The 19,857-nt window shown below is 39.8% G+C and overlaps 2 protein-coding genes across 2 annotated transcripts; both read right to left on the bottom strand.

Moving 5' to 3' along the window:
• Positions 1-6,756: 6,756 nt before the first annotated feature.
• Positions 6,757-7,152, bottom strand: LOC131309452 (uncharacterized mitochondrial protein AtMg00860-like). Its single transcript, XM_058336085.1, has one exon. The coding sequence runs from the start codon at positions 7,150-7,152 to the stop codon at positions 6,757-6,759; it is 396 nt and encodes a 131-aa protein (XP_058192068.1).
• A 5,839-nt stretch (positions 7,153-12,991) lies between these two features.
• LOC131311120 (sec-independent protein translocase protein TATC, chloroplastic) lies at positions 12,992-19,201 on the bottom strand. The gene is made up of 4 exons (XM_058338449.1): positions 18,812-19,201; positions 15,808-16,112; positions 13,777-14,067; positions 12,992-13,421 (listed from the first exon to the last, which is right to left on the bottom strand). The coding sequence occupies exons 1-4, from the start codon at positions 19,080-19,082 to the stop codon at positions 13,212-13,214; spliced, it is 1,077 nt and encodes a 358-aa protein (XP_058194432.1). The 5' UTR covers positions 19,083-19,201; the 3' UTR covers positions 12,992-13,211.
• Between the last annotated feature and the right edge of the window lie 656 nt (positions 19,202-19,857).

Here is a 19,857-nt window from a genome sequence, read left to right as displayed (position 1 = left end):
TGAATAGTGAGCATTCCTGTCTCAAGTCCTAAACGAATCTTCTGATGGAGAGTAGAGGGGACAACCATGATATTCAGTCGATGAAGTCAAGGTCTTCCTAACAGCAAGTAGAAAGAAGCAGGTATGCTTACTACATGAAATTCCACCTCAGTTTGGTAAGATCCGAAGGTCATAGGAAGCATAAGGGTCCTGACTATGTCTCGACGGGTGTTATCATATGCTCGGACTTTGACTTCTGATGGAGAGAAGTCCTTATTTTTGTACCCCAAGCAGTAAGCAACACGGAGTGGGCAAACATTGATTGCTGACCCATTGTCAATTAGGATTACCAGGACCCATTTATCACGACATTTCAGAGTGACATGGAATGGTCTGTTATGATCAGTTCCCTCAGCGGGTAGGTCTTGATCGGTGAAGGTTATGGCATGCTTAATGGGTATCGTTTTGATGACTGCCACGAGCTCCTCGAGGGTTATAGCGGAAGGAGCTTTTAGATGAGAAAGTGCTTGAATGAGTCTTTCGAGATGGCGAGTGGAGTGAACAAGCACATCCCAAACAGACATTTTAGCCTGAGTCTGCTCGAGTTGTTGCTTAACCATTCCTTCGGAGTTTTTCTCAAGACGGAAGGGCTCTTTGGATGGTGGAACAAAAGGTTCAAAAATGTTTTTGGTCGGGGTAACGAAAGGGTTTGAGGGCTCTTTGGCTGGTGGAGCTATAGGGTTAGAGGATTCTCCAGTTTGGAGGCTGGGAGGTTGGTAGACACTGCCACTCCTAGTCAGGTGATCAATCTGGCGGTATTTTGATTTCTCACTCCATAAGTCAATGGGAGCCTTGCGCTTGGTTCCAATGGTGGTATCCTGAAGGCTGGATGCTAGATCGGCAATAATCAGATCTTCCCAAAGATTCTCTGGCTTCCATTGCTCAGCTTCCATTACTGCCTTGTTCACAGTCCATTCCTCGTTTCCCACTTTTATATTGATGACTTCGGAGTTGGCCCACGGACTTGCCTTGGCCCCCGGTTCATCTTCCCACAAGTTCATCATGGCGACATCAACGTCCTCCGGGAAGGTGACCGATGGTTCTGATTCAATTTCTTCCACAATGTAATCCATGCGGTTGAACTCGCTACTAGCTACCTCTTTCAGGTTCTAGGAATCCTGGATTCAGATGCCATGGGGCATGGCCGACATTGTTGTCAAAATCATTGAAATGGTAGAGGTCTGGGTGAAATGGAGCAAGTTCTGGCCAACCGCAGGCCGCTATCTCAGGTTGGTATTCTTCAACAAACATTGCAGGTAGAGAAAACATATCCAGCGGGTCATCTCTGGCTAAAAGCTGATACTCATCTGGGGTTGGGTCCCATTTCCATTCAAGAGCTTCTTGAGGGATCTGATAATTCTCATTCTGGCCTTCGAACATCATGTATAGAGAAAGTCCATCGAGAGGGTCAGCATGAACATTCTGCCAATCAACTTCCCATCCAGGCTCGAATGGTGGTTCAGCATCCCTCTGAAGGTTGGCTGCTTCAAAATTTACCCGATCAGAAACGAGGTCTCCCCATGTATTTTCCCATTCCCACAAAAAGCAAAGAGTCGTTTCTTCAGGAATTTCCACAATTGGTTTAGGTTCAGTATCAGGGGTAATGAAGAGGGTTGGATTAAAATCTCGGGTAGCTTGGTCTGGGGTTAGGGCAATTTGGTTGATACGAAAAGGGGTGTTATGTTGTGGTAAAGGATTTGAGATGGTATTTGGTTTATTTGGAGGAGGGGTGTCAATAACCTTATTGTCAATGAGATTTTAGATCTCATGACAAAGGCAAATGTAGTTGTCGGTGGTACGACCGGGCATCTGGTGGAATTCACAGTAAACGCTTTGGTTTAGGTTTGGTGGAATGGTTTGTGGTGGTTGAAGAGGTTTCAACACCACAATTTCTGTGAGCTTCTTAAGTAATGTAGATCTAGGGGTGCTGAATTGGGTGAAGGCTCGATTTTGGGATTTTAGCTTTTCGGAGATTTGGTTAACTTCTACTTGGCGGATGAGATTTCGGCCTGATTGGTGTTTCTGAAAAGAACGTTGTTGTTTCCAGAGTATGCTCTTTTGGACTTTGATCCCGTTTCCTTTTTCTCCAAGGTATCGTCCCACAAAGCTTCCTCTACAGCCAATCTAGAGTCATAGAAAGTTTCAAAATTTGGGGCGGCTTGGGAAGAACCATGTATGGGGCAAAGGAGCTTGGCAGGTTTTTTGTTATGATTCGTATCTGTTCCTTGAGATCCGGCTTGTTGTGCATTTGGGCAGCTTTGGCTCTCCAATGTTTTACGAAATCTGCAAAGCTTTCTTTCTCACTCATCTTAGTACTTTTCAGTTATCTTGAAGTCATATTGGGCTACGAATGCTGTCCCGATGTCTTCCTAAGTCCTTTTCTTGGATGGCTTGAGAGTAAGGAACCATTGTAAGGCGGGACCGGACAAAGACTCATTGAATAGTTGCGCTATAGCTTCCTTTTCAATCCCTCGCATGGTGAGAGAGCCAACATACCCCTGAAGGTGCGCATTTGGATCACCAGTGCCGTCAAACTTTGCAAAATCCACACCTTTGAATTTTTCCGGTAGCTTGGCGTTCGGGAACAAGCACAGCTTGTTCATGTCGACCTCTCCTTTCCCAAGCTGCCTTGTTTCTTGAACAGACTCCTCTAGCTTGTTGATTTTGGCAATAAGAGTAGCCAGCTTAGGATCCGTAGCTGGCACTTCTTCTTTGGGCTGCTCAGTCTATGGAAGAGGTTTGGTTTGAAGCTTCTTACTAATTTCTTGCATGGTTTCCATTACTAAGATCATGTCATTCTTCATGGACGTGACGGAAGCCTTGAGTTGTGCGTCGACGTTGGCAAGAGACTGTTTGAATTGAGTATCTAAAGCAGCCATATTTTGCTTGAGCTTCTCTACCCCATTTCCTTGGTCAGCCATTGGTAAGGGATTTTCAAGCGGCATTTCTGTTAATAGTTCTCGCGGTGTTTTTGCTGACGGTTGCCCTTCTTGTACTACCTGGACCTCAACTAGCTAAGAGCCTTCCAGGGTGTCTACGCGAACCAATCTTTGAAGTGGACGAAACCAATTGGGTGCAGTTCCTTTTCTCAGGCGACCAATGTTTTCAGAGCTGACAATAAAGAAAAAAGAATCAACTCACAACTAATCTCAGATGCTCACCATGCCTTCTACGTGCCTTCTAGAGACTAAACCTAAGACCTACTGTGACCTTGTCCCCACTTAAGGTGTTCGTACAGAAGATTTCCAATAATCCGGGTAGGTGCTGTTAGACAGGTTAAATTCTAAATGCTTCGAAACCAGAGCCAATCTCCTTACCTTGACCATCCGAGGCAAAGCAATATGACTATCGTAATCCAGATACGCACACACTTAAGGTTGGTCCTAGATCAAGGGAGCCGTTCGGGCACAACAAACACCAGAGGTATTCCAAACTCCATGGATTTAAAGTCTCCTGGACTAACCGGGAGGAGACGAAGAATCCTAAGGGAACCTTATCCTCTAGCCTGCAGGATGTAATGATGCATGAATGATATGAATGTACAGAAAAGAGATGCACATAAATAGGATATATCACATAAGTCCTAACCGCGGGTTCCTATCTTAATTGGGAAGGTTCTATGGCTATGTACGAGTGCAAAGGCCGGTTTGGGTCTCAGCAGGGTTCCCCGGACTAGAGCCAAGATGTACTTCCCAGTGTCAAGTGTATTGCAAGACAATGGTCAAGCAGTACGTTGGCTTATCATGGTCGAGGGTTACTAGGCATCCCGGGAGAGCTTGTCACTGGTAAATCGGGCAAGATTGCCAAAACGCAGTAGCGAGGCTTGTGCGATGCAAAGTTTACAGGATAAAAGAGTTTTATTTTCCAAAAGATATCGAAAATCTCCCCTTTTGAAAATGTCTTTCAAGCTTGGCCCTCTTGACTATTCAATACTTTTGTATTATTCCCTTTTTTTTTGAAAGTACAAGTAAAGTATTGAATAAAGAAGGTCCCCAGTAGAGTCGCCACTGTGGGCTCCCCGCCCGGCGCGCCCTCGAAGAGTCGCCACCCAGATTTTTGAGATGGATGATCCGAGAAACCGAAAACTCGTTGGAAAAAGGCATTTGATCTAGCAAAAATGTCGAGACTTTGGGTTTGGGAGCCACATTACAAACGGGGAAGGTTTTGCTAAAAGCACCCCATTTGCCCGGCAAAATCGGTCTCTACTAAATATTTTCAAAAGGGGAAAAATTTCGTATATCTTTCGAGGAATAAAACTCTTTAATAAACAAGCAAAGGGGGGAAGGGTCATGGAAAAATATATCACATTGGCGTGCACATGGTGTTGCCTGTACAGAAATGATAAGAATATGATGTTATGAGACGAAATAACTATCCAATAAACTGTCGAGATCAGAACCATCCTCACACGGCTTACCATAATACCGCGCACGGTCTTATAGTATGCCGTGCGGTCTACCTGCTTTGCTGTTAGACTATCATCAATACCCAGAACCGCGCACGGTGTGTTATATATTCCGTGCGTTATTCCCTAAAGATATCAAGAGACGCACAACCGCTGATCCGTCTTGAACACAGTACCATTTCTTCAAGCCATGAACATAAAAATGATTTTCATTGTATTTGATCACCTGGGATGATCAAGAAAACCTCTTTTGGACATAAAACATGACTTGTATATATGGTCTCATTCTGATAAATATTGATGACAATATTTCAACAATATAAACAGGCTTGATGAAGGATGACGATGATATAGACTGTTTAAACAAACGAACAACAACTAATAACAGACCATGCGCATGAACATACTACGCCGTGCGACGCATCAGAATGCCGCACGGCGTGGTATGTCCAGCACAGTGACTGTTTTTATTTTTGAAAATAGTTTTTAAGTTAGTCTTTAACCAAAAGGGGTTAAACCTGACTACAGGAAAGTTCCCTCAGGGATCAGGACAGAGCTTATCCTAAGGAAACTTGATTTTTACCTTTGATCTTGAACTTGAATGAGGGCGGATGATGATGAATGAGTGTGGACAAGATCGGATGAGAAAAGATGAGCGTGAGTATGAATGGTTGTTGGGTGTTTTGGTAGGTAAGATCTCAAAGTGAGTAAAAGACTCACTTTAATGGTGAGGAGAAAAATGGGGCATTTTGAGAAAGAAAGTGCCTAGAGAATATCTTTAGAGTAACTTTCTTAAGACTTGGAAGTAAGGATTGGATGTGAAAGCATGACGAGAGAGAAAGAAAATTCAAGAAGGGGGGGAGGATCCCTTCTCTTGAGTGGAGAGGTGTATTTATAGGCAAAAGGCCAAGGATTTTGAATTCAAATGAGGGAGGTGTTTTCTGGGCGGGCTAGAAGTGTTTTTTCAGCTAAGCCATTTTGTAGCTGTGGCTCAAACAGGCGTGGCAGACAACTTACTGAGCTAGTCAGAACTTTTCCACAAAATGACGTGCGGTTAACCTCATGACCACGTGCGGAGTAATAAATTTTATTACGCCGCGCGGTGTAGAAGTATTCCATGCCGTGTTTTGGGTTCAATCCAGGGCTTTTTGGGCTTATATGGGTTTTTGGATCGTCTGGGCTTTTTGGGCTAAGGAAGTCCTTTATTCAAGCTCTCAAAGGTATTGTTTCATTTATTTCATCATTGGGATGTTCAAAGAGTCTCCGAGGTCTGGATTGGGGTGTCTACAGCAGTCCCTTCCAAAAATTTGACAAGAACCTCGAGTCCCAGTCATATATTATGGATAGGGGTACTCCGTGTAACCGAACAATCTCTTGAAGCCAACTCAAGGTCTCCATGTTCTCCTTCATTTTTTACCAGTAAAAAAAAAATGTGCAGACTTAGTGAGGCGGTCAACTATTACCCAGATAGCGGTGTTTGACTTCGGTGACCTGGGTAGACCAGTCAAGAAATCCATGGAAATATGCTTCCACTTCCAGGTTAATTGGAATTGGTAAGGGTTGCGGTCTCCTCCGGGCTTTTGGTGCTCGGCCTTAACTTGTTGACAAACCAAACAGATTGACACAAAGTTTGTCACATCTCTCTTCATTCCTTCCCACCAGTACGTCCTCCGTAGATCATGGTACATTTTAGTACCCCCAGGATGAACAGCGAAGTTCGAGTGATGAAATTCCCGGAGTACGGCTTCTTGGAGGGTGCCAATACTTAGTACAAAGATTGAACCTTTGAATCTGAGGCTGTTGTCGGTGTGAATAGCCCATCCTGTAAGTGCTTTACCAGCGGTTATTTGAGATCGTATAAACTCACAGTCTTGTTAGAAGCTTTGAGCTAGTAAGATTTCTCGATGTAGCGCAGGTACAATAATGATAGCACACAGGAGTGCTTGACCATTACTTGATGACGGCTGTAGTTCAAACTCGTTTAGCTTCTCTATCATCTCCCATTCTTTCATAACTACTTTAGCTTTCTACTCTTGATTCTGCTAACTCAGAGCATCAGCCACAACATTAGCTTTGCCTGGGTGATAAGACATGATAAATTTGTAGTCCTCGAGGTACTCCATCTACCTTCTCTGTCTCATGTTCAACTCCTTTTGAGTAAACAAGTACTTGAGACTCTTGTGATCGAGAAAAACCTCGAATTACTCTCCGTATAGATAATAGCGCCAAGACTTGAGCGTGAAACCCGCTGCTGCTAATTCCAGATCGTGCGTAGCGTAATTTCTCTCATGTGATCGAAGTTGGAGAGATTCTTAAGAAACAACTTTTTCATCTGGCATCAAAACACAGTCCAAGCCATCTTTAGAAGCACCACAATAGACGGTGTAACCTATATTTTGCTTCGAAATGATAAGTATCGGCGCACTTGTTAGCCTCTTCTTCAACTCTTGGAACGTATTTTCAAAAGCCTTGCTCCACTCAAATTTAACTCCCTTTTGTGTCAGTCTTGTCATCGGTTTGGCAAGAATCGAAAAGTCTTGAATGAACCGTTGGTAGTAGCCGGGCGATCCCAGGAAGCTTCGAATTTCAAATACTATCGTAGGTTGCTTCCAATCCAATACAGCTTCTACCTTGCTATTGTCCACAACAATTCCGTCTTTAGACACGTGTCCTAGGAATTTGACAACTTCGAGCCAAAACTCGCACATACTAGCCTTGGTGTAAAGTTGGTTATCTCTAAGCACTCGTAGTACAATCCTGAGAGATGCTCCTCATGTTCCTTCTTCGATGTAGAGTATATCAACATATCGTCAATGAGCACTACCACGAATTTTTCTAAGTAGGGTTGAAAATTTTTATTCATTAGACACATAAATAGCACCGAGGCATTAGTGAGTCCAAACGGCATCACTACAAACTTGTAGTGTCGTATCTTGTTCTAGAAGTAGTCTTGGAGATTTTGTCGTCTCGGATCCTCAGCTGGTAGTATCTTGATCGCAGGTCAATTTTTAAGAAACAAGTTGCTCCTCTCAATTGATCGAACAAGTCATTTATTCTGGGCAGCGGTTAACAATTTTTGATCGTGACTCGGTTCAAATGCCTATATTCAATGCAGAGACGGAGTGTTCCTTATTCCTTCTTCACAAACAAAGCCAGTGCTCCCCTGGGTGATGTGCTTGGTCAAATAAAACCCTTCTCCTACAGGTCTTCCAATTGGGTCTTGAGTTCCCTCAGTTCCATAGGTACCATCTGGTATGGGGCTATGGAGATTAGGGCGGTTCCAGGTTGAAGTTCTATAGTGAAATCTAATTCTCGGTGGGGCGGTAGTCCAGGGAGTTCTTTGGGAAAAACGTTAGTGTACTCGCAGACGATTTGGGGTAGCCCTAATTCCATACAGCCGGCTTCTTCCAACTTGAGGCTAGCCAACCATAAAAAAATTGGTCTTGCCATTTGATTCGTCGTGTTGTAGAAGTCGAAGTCTATCTATCCCCCTTAAACTTGGAACATGTCCCATTCAAAATATAATCCGTCATCTCCTTCCAATATCAATCACAGTCCACGTAGCGGATGGTCAGTCGGTTACTAAAATGGTATCAAGGCCTATGACTCAAAAGTTGCTAGCTAACCAATGTCAAAGAACTAAGTAAAAGCGAATAGGTTTTTTTTTAATTAAATATTTTGTAAACGTCTTATTCGATTTATAGTACAAGTAATCAATTACCTAGGATCCTACTAATATTTAACTATACAAGTAATACCACATAAGAAGATAACGTGCCACATACAAGTCAAACATGTAAGACCTATATTTTCTCACTGTACATTTTCGAAGCCTAAGTCGGATGACGACTAAATAATACTTATTTGTTAGGGAAAAAAAATATTTTTTTTAGAGTAACATAAGTAATAATTATAATAATTCTGGTTTACACTCTCGGAAAGTGATTTACCCCATCTACCCAAGGTCGAGGTTTTGAACCTAAAACTCTGATACTAAGTTGTAACGCCCCGATTTTTGGAAAAGTTAATTTAAATACAGTAAAACCAAGTGTAGTATTTATTTAAATAAAATTATAATTTAGTCTTACAAACAAATAAATCTTGAATTGAATTACATTTATACAAAAAAAGAAAAAGAAAAAGAAAAAGGGAGGGATACTATGGTAAATTCTACTCTTCAGGGCGTCTGTCTTCCTCTGCAACAACCTGCTCCGCATAAAATTCTCCCTATTTGTCACCTAGACCTGACATAATATGTCAGGGTCACAAAAGTAACACCGTGAGCTTTTAAGCTCAGTAGCTAACTCCTACCCTTATGTCCCTTACACAAGCAAAAATATCATATAATTTTGTAAAGTAAATTACAAAAAATAGTTCGTCACATAAAATCAAATTAACAAATGAAGTGTCAGTGTCTTATCAGAATTTATCATCATCGCAGCGTATCGTAATTCATGTCCTTATTTTTCAAGTATCGATTCGACTTTCCATCTTATTTTTTTCTTGAGCACTAGTTCCTCTGACCATCTTTCAGGACCTACCGGGCTCCCAGGCTAAATTCAAATTTTGCCACCCAAAAGCACTGATTCTGCTGACCGTCTCTTTCAGAACCTACCGGACTCTCAGTCTTTTGATCATTTCACATTTCACAGCGCACACATAGCATTAGTTCCACTGACCATTCTTTCAGGACCTACCGGGCTCCCATGCTCACACACGCACACCCGAGCCATGATTCCGTTGACCATCTTCAATGGACCTACCGGGTTCTCATGCTCACACAATCATCAACCTTTTTCACATTTTATTTTCTCATTTCTTTTCGTATTTCATTTCTTGTGTCTCGTAAACATATAACATTTTGTCACGTTCACTTCAGCATAAACATGCAGTATCAAATAAATTTTAATTTTCCATGCCTTCCTACGTGAGCAATCAAAAATCATAACGGCACACAATCTAAGAGCAACATTTCTATCATGTAATCGATAATCACTAACCAACTATAATAACTAAATACAATTTCTAATAATTAACTCAAAATCATGTTTTTCAAAATCAAGGGGAAAAAATGACTGTACACTTAGCCTATTAAGATCATTTCCTCTAATTAACGATTTTGTCATCTTCCAATTCTGTAGGAGGTTACACCTCCACTGTTTTTTTTTTTTTTTAACAAGCATTTATCATTAAGCATAATTTCAATACTTTTTAAAATCAACGAACACATATATAGCACTACTATATTTAGGTGAGTAGATAGGAGGTTTCTATCTTGCTTCTAGGTGGTAGTGGGTTGAGTTACGTCGGGTCGGGTTGGAATGCAGCAACACATCTTCGTTCGATCTCGGATTGATCGGGCAAAAAAATCCTAACTTCCCTCGAAATATAAAAAATATGGTGTTTGGTGATGTGTCGAAGAAAGTGGTGATGTGGGTGTACAAAATTAATTCTCCTCTCTCTCCATCTCGACCCACTTTCTTTCTGGAACTAGTGTGTGTGAGAATAAAATTGGAGAGATTTTTGGTGTCCAGAAAAAGTGTAGGAGGGTTTTCTATTTATAGGCAATTCCTCTTCTCTCTCTCTCCTTTCCCATTTATTTCTATCTTATCTCCTCTCTTATTCTTTCTTTCTCCCTACGGCACTCACTCTCTCTCTCTCTCTCTCTCTCTCTCTCTCTCTCTCTCTCATTTATTTCCTTTCTATCCTCTTTTTCCTTTCCCTCCAAGTGTGTGTATATATATATAGTTAGGTTCCGGTGAGGGATCCCTCATTTTACTAAAATGCGGGACTTCCCTTCCCAATTGAATTTTGATGATCCGAGCCGCTCAAAGTGATCAGAACTTGATTTTAAGGGTCCCCGTGAGAAATCAGCAAAAAAAATGACCGGGAAGGGCTTCATCCGAGCAGTTTTCATTGAACGGTTCAAAAAAAACTGCTTGGATGACGCCCTTCCCGGTCATTTTTTTTGCTGATTTCTCACGGGGACCCTTAAAATTACGTTCTGCACACATTGAACGGTTCGGATTTTCAAAATTTGATCGGAAAATGAAAGTCCCTCATTTTAACAAAATGAGGGATCCCTCACTTGAAAATTCCTCTATATGAGTTAAGTTCCGGTAAGGGATCCCTCATTTTATTAAAATGCGGGACTTTCCTTTCCAATTGAATTTCGATGATCCGAGCCGCTCAAAGTGATCAGAACTTGATTTTAAGGGTCCCCGTGAGAAATCAGCAAAAAAAATGACCGGGAAGGGCTTCATCCGAGCAGTTTTCATTGAACGGTTCAAAAAAAAACTGCTCGGATGACGCCCTTCCCGGTCATTTTTTTTGCTGATTTCTCACGAGGACCCTTAAAATTACGTTCTGCACACATTGAACGGTTCGGATTTTCAAAATTTGATCGGAAAATAAAAGTCCCTCATTTTAACAAAATGAGGGATCCCTCACCTGAAAATTCCTCTATATATATATATATATATATATATATCGGAACGGTTCAAGGGACACCCTAAAAAAACCCCCATAATCTCAATTTCATAGTTCTCGATATAATTTTTATGATCCAAACCGTTCAATGTGTGCAAAATGTGATTTTAAGGGTGCCCGCAAGAAATTAGCAAAAAAAATGACCGGGAAATGTTTGATTTGAACAGTTTTTATTTGAACCGTTCAATAAAAAACTGTTCGAAACTGTTCGGATCAAGTCCTTCCCGGTCATTTTATTTGCTGATTTCTCATGGGTACTCTTAAAATCAGCGCTTGAGCTGCCTTAAGTCTTAAGTTCAATTAGCAAAGTACACCATATGTTGTGGTTGTAAGCACTTAATTGTTTAAATTGATTCATCCCAAGGTGAAGTGCTTGGTACCTGTATGTAGAAAACAAGAGGGTGAACTACTTAGTTCTTAATAGGATTTTTTGTGTTGTAGTTACAGGAACACCGACAAAATCCTACCTATATGAGTATGGAGGTGGTTCTGCTTCCTATAGGTCTTAGGGATTTTGACTTTAGAGCACTCATGAAACTAAGATATAGACCCAAGGCCAATCCATGGGCCGGCTTTTATGAATTACCTAAGGAGAAGAAAATTTGTGTGTAAGACGTATTTGGTTAGTCAACAAGAATTGCTAGTTCAAAGACAAGTTTACTGTGTTACTTCCGACTAACATTGATGTGTCTTCACTAAGGGAATAATTCAAATCGCAAGGTACCTTCATTTATGCACAAATTTTCCGAGCTTAAACAAGTTATATTTTCAATATTTGAAAATGGTGGGGGATTGTTGGAACATTTACAAAATATTTAATAATATTAATATAATTGTTGGTGAATGGTTTTAATTCAAGAGGCATGTCTATTCAAGTAAAATGAATGTTGTGAACGTTGGATTTAAGCACAAAAGGTGTGTCTATTCAGGTTAACCTGAATAGAGGTGATCAAACAAAAAGGTATGACTATTGGGATTAATCAAAGAGAGCGATTTTTGGCTAACAATCATGATCCATGCCTATATAAAGGCTTGGGGTTCTACCTATTCAGAGTTCGATAATCAGAACAATTATGATTGTTCTTTCTCTCTAGAATTATCTCCTACATTTATTTTTGGCGGGCTTGCAAAATCCGAAGGTATTCGGCTCTCTCTTCGTTAGTGCATGAAGCAATTAGATAACAGTCTTAAGATTGGGCTTCCTTTTTTCTTGGAGATGACTTCGTTGTAACCCGGAGCACACTAAATTCTCTTGAATTGGTGGAGGCGAATATCGTCTCAAGGACAACGACAATGTAACACGACTTGAAGCATCTCTTCACTTCACTCCGCGTTTATCCTCTTTCATCAGCTTCGACGAATTTGCACCAACACCGATTAGCATACTAACATGGGGATGAAAGCATTCACATGGATTTCTGGGGTTGTTAGCAAGAAAATGTGACTGTTGCTCAAGTAGGGGCAGAGCTAGTATTGAGGAGGTGGCACGTGCCACCCCGTTCCAAAAATACAAAAATTAAAAAAAAATTTACCGTGAAACAGTTAAATATAAAAGTACGTAGAATGTGCTCAATGTTTACTTTGGCAAAGTGGTTCAGTCACATACCTTTGGCATTGAGTGTTATTATTGCATACAGTTCAAAACTTGGTGTCTCCATTTTAAATTTTTCCTCCTCTTTTCAACCCTCTCTCTCTCTCTCTCTCTCTCTCTCTCATATTTGAAGTTTTTACATAAATAGTTTGTACTTTTTTTTCACTAATTGAAGAGGAATTTAACACATTTGGACATCAATTTTTTTCCCACGAGTATAGTATTTTTACTAAATATTTCTTTTTGCATAAATTCCCACATTGTTTGCATTTTTTTCCACTAATTGGAGAGGAACGTAACACATTTGGACATTAATTTTTTCCGCAAGTTTAGTATTTTTATTGCATGTTCCTTTACTGGTTATAGTGAGTGTTTATTGACATAAAAATTGAATTAAAAAACATGTTAATTTATATACTTGTATGAATAAATTACGGTGCCACCCGCTCCGCCCCTGTGCTCAAGTATAAAGAATATAAATGCTTTCATTTTACACCAGCAAAAGATTTTTCTACAATGATTCTACAAAGATTTGAGAATGACAATGCACGTATTTTGTTTCTACAATTCGTTTGATTCCAGACAGGGTTACTAGTTCAGTACATACCCCAGGGATCCCTGTAACTACGTATGCTATGAAAAGTCTGTGACGCAGCAGATCCCATACATTCACACAGCAGAGATCAATTATCGGCCTATGAGCTTGACCACCCAAGCACCACCCAAGTAGAGACCCAGAAGGGGTCCAGCCAGAAGCACCTGAGTGAGAGGATCGGTGGATGGTGTGAGTACAGCAGCTGCGACTACAGCTCCCACCACAACATATCTCCAAATTGATAGCATTTGGTCACCCGAAACCAAACCAACTTGTCCCAACAGAAGTTGAATAACTGGAACCTGCACGCAAGTACAAGGGTAAGAAATCGTAGGCACTTTGTAAAGAAGACTAGTTCTACTTATGGACTTGTGACGCCTAACAGTCTGGGCATTTTCCCTAGTTTGTTGGGCATTCACAACATCACTAGAATCCTTTTTCTGCTTCCGTTCTGTGTTCATCTTCTCTTCACCACTTAAAATTGCCAAAGCTAAAAAAAAACACACAAATATGGGGGCACCGCTTAAACTTGAGTTTTGGCCTTCTGCAGAGCAACTTGGACCACTATTTCCCAGTAAAAAAATTAAAAAAAGAAGAAGCGGACACAGTACACAATACACGAGAAATATGTAACTGCCAGATGCAAAAAACTTTTACCTGAAAGGAGAGCCCAGTACTGAACATGAGCACCAGAACAAACTCAAAGTATTGATCAATGGACCACAGTGACTCCACAGCCCCTTCTGCATAGCTAACGAAGAAATTCAAGGCTGCTGGAGTGAGAACCAAGTATGAGAAACTTATACCAGCGTAGAATAGTACTGAGGAGCCTAAAACAATTGGACCCAAGAATCCTCTCTCTGCCTTTGTTAGACCTGGGAGAACAAAGGCTATGATCTCATAGAGGATTATGGGGCTCCCTAAAAGAAGACCACAGTAACCTGATACCTGCAACATGACCAAAGAGAATTATTCTACATTCTACTGAAGGTCAATTTGAACAATCACAAAAGTGGCTAAGGAGAACTAACAACGTTTCTTTTAATTTCAGATAAGTGTAAGAAAGAAAAATAATGATGAAGACACTAGAGACAATAGAATTTCCCAAAGGTGAGTAGTCCTAGCTCTGGGTCAAAATCTACTGCCAATCGTGCTGACGAAGCTACTTGAATCTATGAAGGTCGTCATAATATATCTCACTTAGGATACAAGAAGAAGTCCTCTAGATCTGAAATCGTAAAATAATCAACAAAAGGTAATCCTCTACAGTCTATCAACCAACACATACAGAAAGTAACATGGTGCCACTGCCTCAACAAGAACGGTAACTTCCATAGTTAGTTGATTCGTTCTACTCCCGAAGAAGTCAAATTCAAATCTCAAGGTCTTCAGACCTATTCAAATTCTAACCTTCAAAGTACGGTTTCATGGACTTTCATAAAGCATTTCCACTGCCATCCACACTAACATGGCTGGTTGCCATCCAGAGAAAAATGAAGACGAATATGGAAAATCAATTCATAACAAAGTTATTAGATCAGTCTTAAACAAAATGACAAGAGTAATTAACAACTATACTTGCCTATAAGGATTTACAAAACATATTAATCAATTTTCAAAGATGTAGTTCATAATAAGAATTGATGTAGAGCCGTATGCAACAAATTGGTCTTATGAGAAATTTTTTAGTGAATATAAACACGAAATCTGAAAATTTATTGATAAGATACTTATTCGATTCACAACAGACAAATATGACTTTTCATATTTGGAAAAAGCAATTCATGTTAATATGATAGCAAGTGAGAACACCCTTCCCTGTTGTTGTTGGGAGGTGAGAGATTGAGAGCAAGGAAGCACAAGGGTGTAAGTCCAGGAAAATAAGAGGGGGTAAAAGCACGGGAATTAGCAACAGGCACAAGTATGTATCATAGGGGTAAAACTAAAACTTTTGGGATTTCAGCTTGGGCAATTACAAAATTTCAGGGCACCTTTGGAAGAAAAAATGTGGACACAGATGCTAATGCCACCCATACGATGGTAGATAGCCTCCATGCATGTCTCAAAAACACATAAAAGTTTGTGAAAGGTGGAAAGAGCTATAGCAACATGTACAATCTAGTGGGGGAACATCTGAAATGTGCGTCTGAGTTCTAAATGGTCTGATTTATTGTACATTAACCACTACCCTATGGGCAGTCGTAAGTATGACCGATTTGTCGAAACTAGAGCAGCAAGCGAAATCTTCCAAAAGCTAGAGGGGTCAACTGACCCCACATGCGCTGATGTCCCTCCACACTTGGGTAGAGGGGATGGATGTCCAGAAATTACCATACAAATGTACTAGTGAATTATTCCATACAACAAATTTAACATTCGAAGAGGTTTAGAGAAAAGTCAAATGTCATAGACAACTCAAAATTATCAACGGCCTACAAATAGTGCAGGTGCAGGATATATAAATGTCCCTTAACAGGAGAGGTTAGCTGCATCTCCATTCCAGTCCAAAAACGAAAAATCAAAGAAACTGAGAAACTTTGTTCAGTAAAAATGCCAAGATAGCAGGTGCAATTTCAGTTAAAAGTACGAGCAAAATGAGTAGGTTTCTACATAAGTACAACATGTAATAGTAACATACTTGTACCAAGGAAACTAATATAGATACGATGTATATTAATTCATTCTAACCTTCAAAGTTGTAAAGAAAAACTCGCCCGGACCTAGTTGCAGAAACCTAACACCCTGTTCTTTTACAGGAGCTTCCAGAACCAATACCAGTTCCTTTGAAAATGCAAAGCATCCAAGAATAGCCGCTCCAACTGCCAAAACCGACACAAAGATCCTCTCCCGCAGCTCCTCTAGGTGATCAAATATACTCATTTCCTTGTCATCAGGAAGCAGCTCTTTACTTGGATAAAGGAACTCATAAAGCGCACTTCCTTTAGTTGGGTCATCAGTTTGTAACATAGCTTCTGTTGAACCATCATCCCCATCTGTCATTTTCAATGAAACATCATCCACATGAGGTTATTGATCGAATAGAAAGACCATGTCAGTACGAGGAACCAGATAAAAAGGGGAACAATAAAACCATCACCTACGACAAATTAATAAACTAGTATACAGATGAGGAACTTAAGTATCTCCAGCATATGTATCAAATGAAAATTAAACCTCATCTCTTTAGTGAAATTTCAACATTACCTCTATGCCTTCCACTAGTTGTGTAACATGTAGCCGACATAATGAGGTGGCAGTGAGAGTCTTTCCACTTGACACGATACTATTTCTTTTTCAAGTGGTTCGTCCTTCTGTTGCTATTAACTCCATTCCTATCCTTCACAGTTCATACATACATCACAGTTTCTCTGCATGGACCCACGGCCATTCTGCTCCTAATGAATTTTATGTCTATTGTCCTTTTGATGCCAACTTAAATGACACAGGCCTTACCATGCTGGCTTTATTGGAAAAATACAGCACTTATATGTGAGTGCGAAAGTTTATATATTATCTGTATGTACTATTTTGACTGACATGATAGAGTAACTATGCTTAAATGAAAAGAAGTGTCTATGATTTTCCTTCTAAATTGCAAATAAAAAGAAGTTCATTGGTGTAGCAGGCAGCGATAACAAAGTATTGAGTGAAAATGGAGAAGAACGACACTAATAACTTGACATTAAACAAATCTATCAAACTAAAGTCGGTAAGTATGACAAAGATGATCAATAAACATAAATGGTGGTGGTAAGAAACTTTTATGCAACGAGGATGGAGCAAACAACTCAGTTTTGATGAAAGCATTGTTCGACACAACTGCAAAAATAGAGGGGACACCTGAAGCAAATTGTAATAGCAGAAAAGAAAAGAGCTAGAAACATGATTAATTTAGCAGGAAAGAACCATCATAACAATCTTTCATATGTACTTCAGTAATCCTAGTTGTTGCATTGTGATCAATTTCAACACAAGGAAGTTTCTCAAATAGTTGCCATGAACAGAATCATGAATCAAAATTGGCCTTTTTCCCGAATGGTGAATCAAATCAAATCTTAAATCTGCAAAGATTCAATGATAACTTCTCAAACATATATGTAAAATACATCTAGGCATTTCCATACTTAAACATACATTGTACATATGAAAAGTTTGAGGCATAAAACCATGAAGAGTTTGTTTTGAATGATGATAATGCTGTCCAAAATGTATGGCACTCGCTTGTAGAGCAAAAGATGTGGTTCCATGGCTCAATGCCCCACTGGGATGTGTGAGTAGATATAATGTAATTATGCTTCGAGAAAATATAAATTTATAAAATAGGCATTCATAAAAGATATTACATTAAAACACCACAAGATCGTAGAACTATCACAATGAAAAGCAGAAGAAAACCATTCTAAACCACTAAAGTTCGGGGAAAAAATAGTTCAACATATGATTTTTCTTCTTTTTGATCGGCGCCAAGAGGCCTTTAGCCCAACGGCATTAAGGAGTGCACTTAAGTGCTAGGAGAAAGGAGGTCAGGAGTTCAACTCCTCCAAGGTGATAATCTAACTATTCTAACCATACTGACTTTTGCCGATCAAATTTTTTTCCAGTATTGTAGGAATAGTTAGACTAGCACGAGGAGCAGTTGAACTCCTCTCCTCGTTTCTCCTAGCACCTAAGTGCACTCCTTGTGCCATTGGGCCAAAGGCCTCTTGGCCATAGGAACTTAACAATATAGGCCTTCGGAGTTATAGTAAAGCAAGATTGTATAGTTAGTAGTAGGAGAAAGTACAAGAAAATCATTTTAAAACCGTCAAGTCCCTTTGATTGGACTCATGTGCATAAATTATGTTTCCATTTGGTTGGAGATGATGCCAAGATTCCCCATGTCAATGGTTGCAACTTCTGCTCAGTATTTATCTCCAATTCCCAGTAATTTCTAACTGAAGTGTGACAACTTCTGCTCACTGCTCACTGAATAACCCAGAAAAGAAAAGCCCACTAACGGAAAACCTTATAAATTACTTGTGAATTTATCCTCTAATGAGTTTGATCATTGTTCCTTGCCCCTTGGTTATTCTAGCAAAAAATCATCTGGATCTTCTGCAGTTTACATATGAAATTAACCAGCTTATTGATGCCTCTATAATCATCAAACATAACAGACAGAACCAAAATTTTCATTTTCGTGAAACAAAATGATGACAGAAATACTGAAACAAAGCAAAGAAAAACACATAACCGGTAAACCTAACAGAAAGAACCAAAATTTTCGTTTTCGAGAAACAAAAATGATGACAGAAATACTGAAACAAAGCGAAGAAAAACACATAACCGGTACGCTAGACACATCGTTTAGAGTTCAATTAAAGTAGCACAGAGCGCCCCTATAGTAAATTGGTAAGCCCATTCTATCAAATCCAATCAAAAGCCACTCATACCAAGAAATCCACGGAACCATCAAAACATATTTCCCAATTAAAGCACATAAAGCTCATGTCTCTGACTCTCTGTACAGTGTACATACAAAACGGCTCCATGAAAACTAGTTTATCAAACCATTACCAGAAAACCCAAGCAAAAGCCACACACATCAATAAATCCATAAAATGTTCAACAAAAATTAATACCCAACTAAAGCACACAGTCATGCCCAACTAAAGCACACAAGTGTATATATATGTATATAGAAATTACTTACAGGGCTCTTTGATACCAGGATTTTCTTCAACGGCTGAGCCAACGCCACCACCCCCAAGTAGTTCTTGCTGCTTAATCAATTCGTCGTCAACAGTAAAGCAAGCAAATTTATTGAACCTTTCGGGCTCTCTTTTGCGTGAGGCGCCGAATTTGGATTTTCGCCGGTTGAATAGAAGTGAAGTTCGTTGATTTCTGCTTGAATTGAGACTTTTGAACAGACAGTAGGCGTTGTTGAGGTGAAGATGAGAGGAGAGAGCACTCGTGCTTCCCATCGCTAATCTGTTCTATGACTCCAAAGGCTTTGGCTTTCCAGCAACGTAACCAAAATCTCTCTCTCTCTCTCTCTCTCTCTCTCTCTCACTTCACAAGCAGGGGTGCACAAAAAGTCCAGTGAACCCATATAACCGGTCCGGATCAAACCGATTCGTACCTTTATTATCTGTGGATTAATGGCTCAGACAGGAATTCGGAAATTAAAAAACCACAAGATACAGATTATGATTGAATTTTCATTTGAAAACCGTAGATTATTCGAATTAGACCATGAAATTTTTAAAAAAATAAAAATATATGTAACACTTAGTAAATACTATTTACACCTATTTTTATAAATTGTTTTTGGTTATTTCTATTGAACTGTAATCATCTTTATGCTATTGAATTGTAATCATCTTTATGCTATTGAACTAAAACTTGATGTAATGACGGAGAACTATTGAATTACAAGAACTTTTTTTTGAAAATTCAGGTTTTTTTCTTCTATGGAAAATATGGTAGATTGAAATGTTTGAGGAACTTGCAAAGAATGAATCGGATTAGTGATTATAATTATGTACTTGGTTGTTGGTTGATGCAATCCGTGGACAAAATCATAAACGAATCATGACTCACGGTTTGGATTGGAACCAAACCATGAGACTTTTGGTCCGGACACAGATTTTATTTTCAAAAATACCATGAATTGTGGATTAAGATTGAATTCGTAGGAATCGGATCTGATCCGGACCATGTGCAGCCTTACTCACAAGGCTTGAAACTAATACAAAA

This window comes from Rhododendron vialii, chromosome 12a (genome assembly GCF_030253575.1).
Source record: "Rhododendron vialii isolate Sample 1 chromosome 12a, ASM3025357v1".
NCBI classification, from domain to species: Eukaryota; Viridiplantae; Streptophyta; class Magnoliopsida; order Ericales; family Ericaceae; genus Rhododendron; species Rhododendron vialii.
Note: the sequence above shows the minus strand (reverse complement) of the source record. Positions and strands in the feature narration are given on the sequence as shown.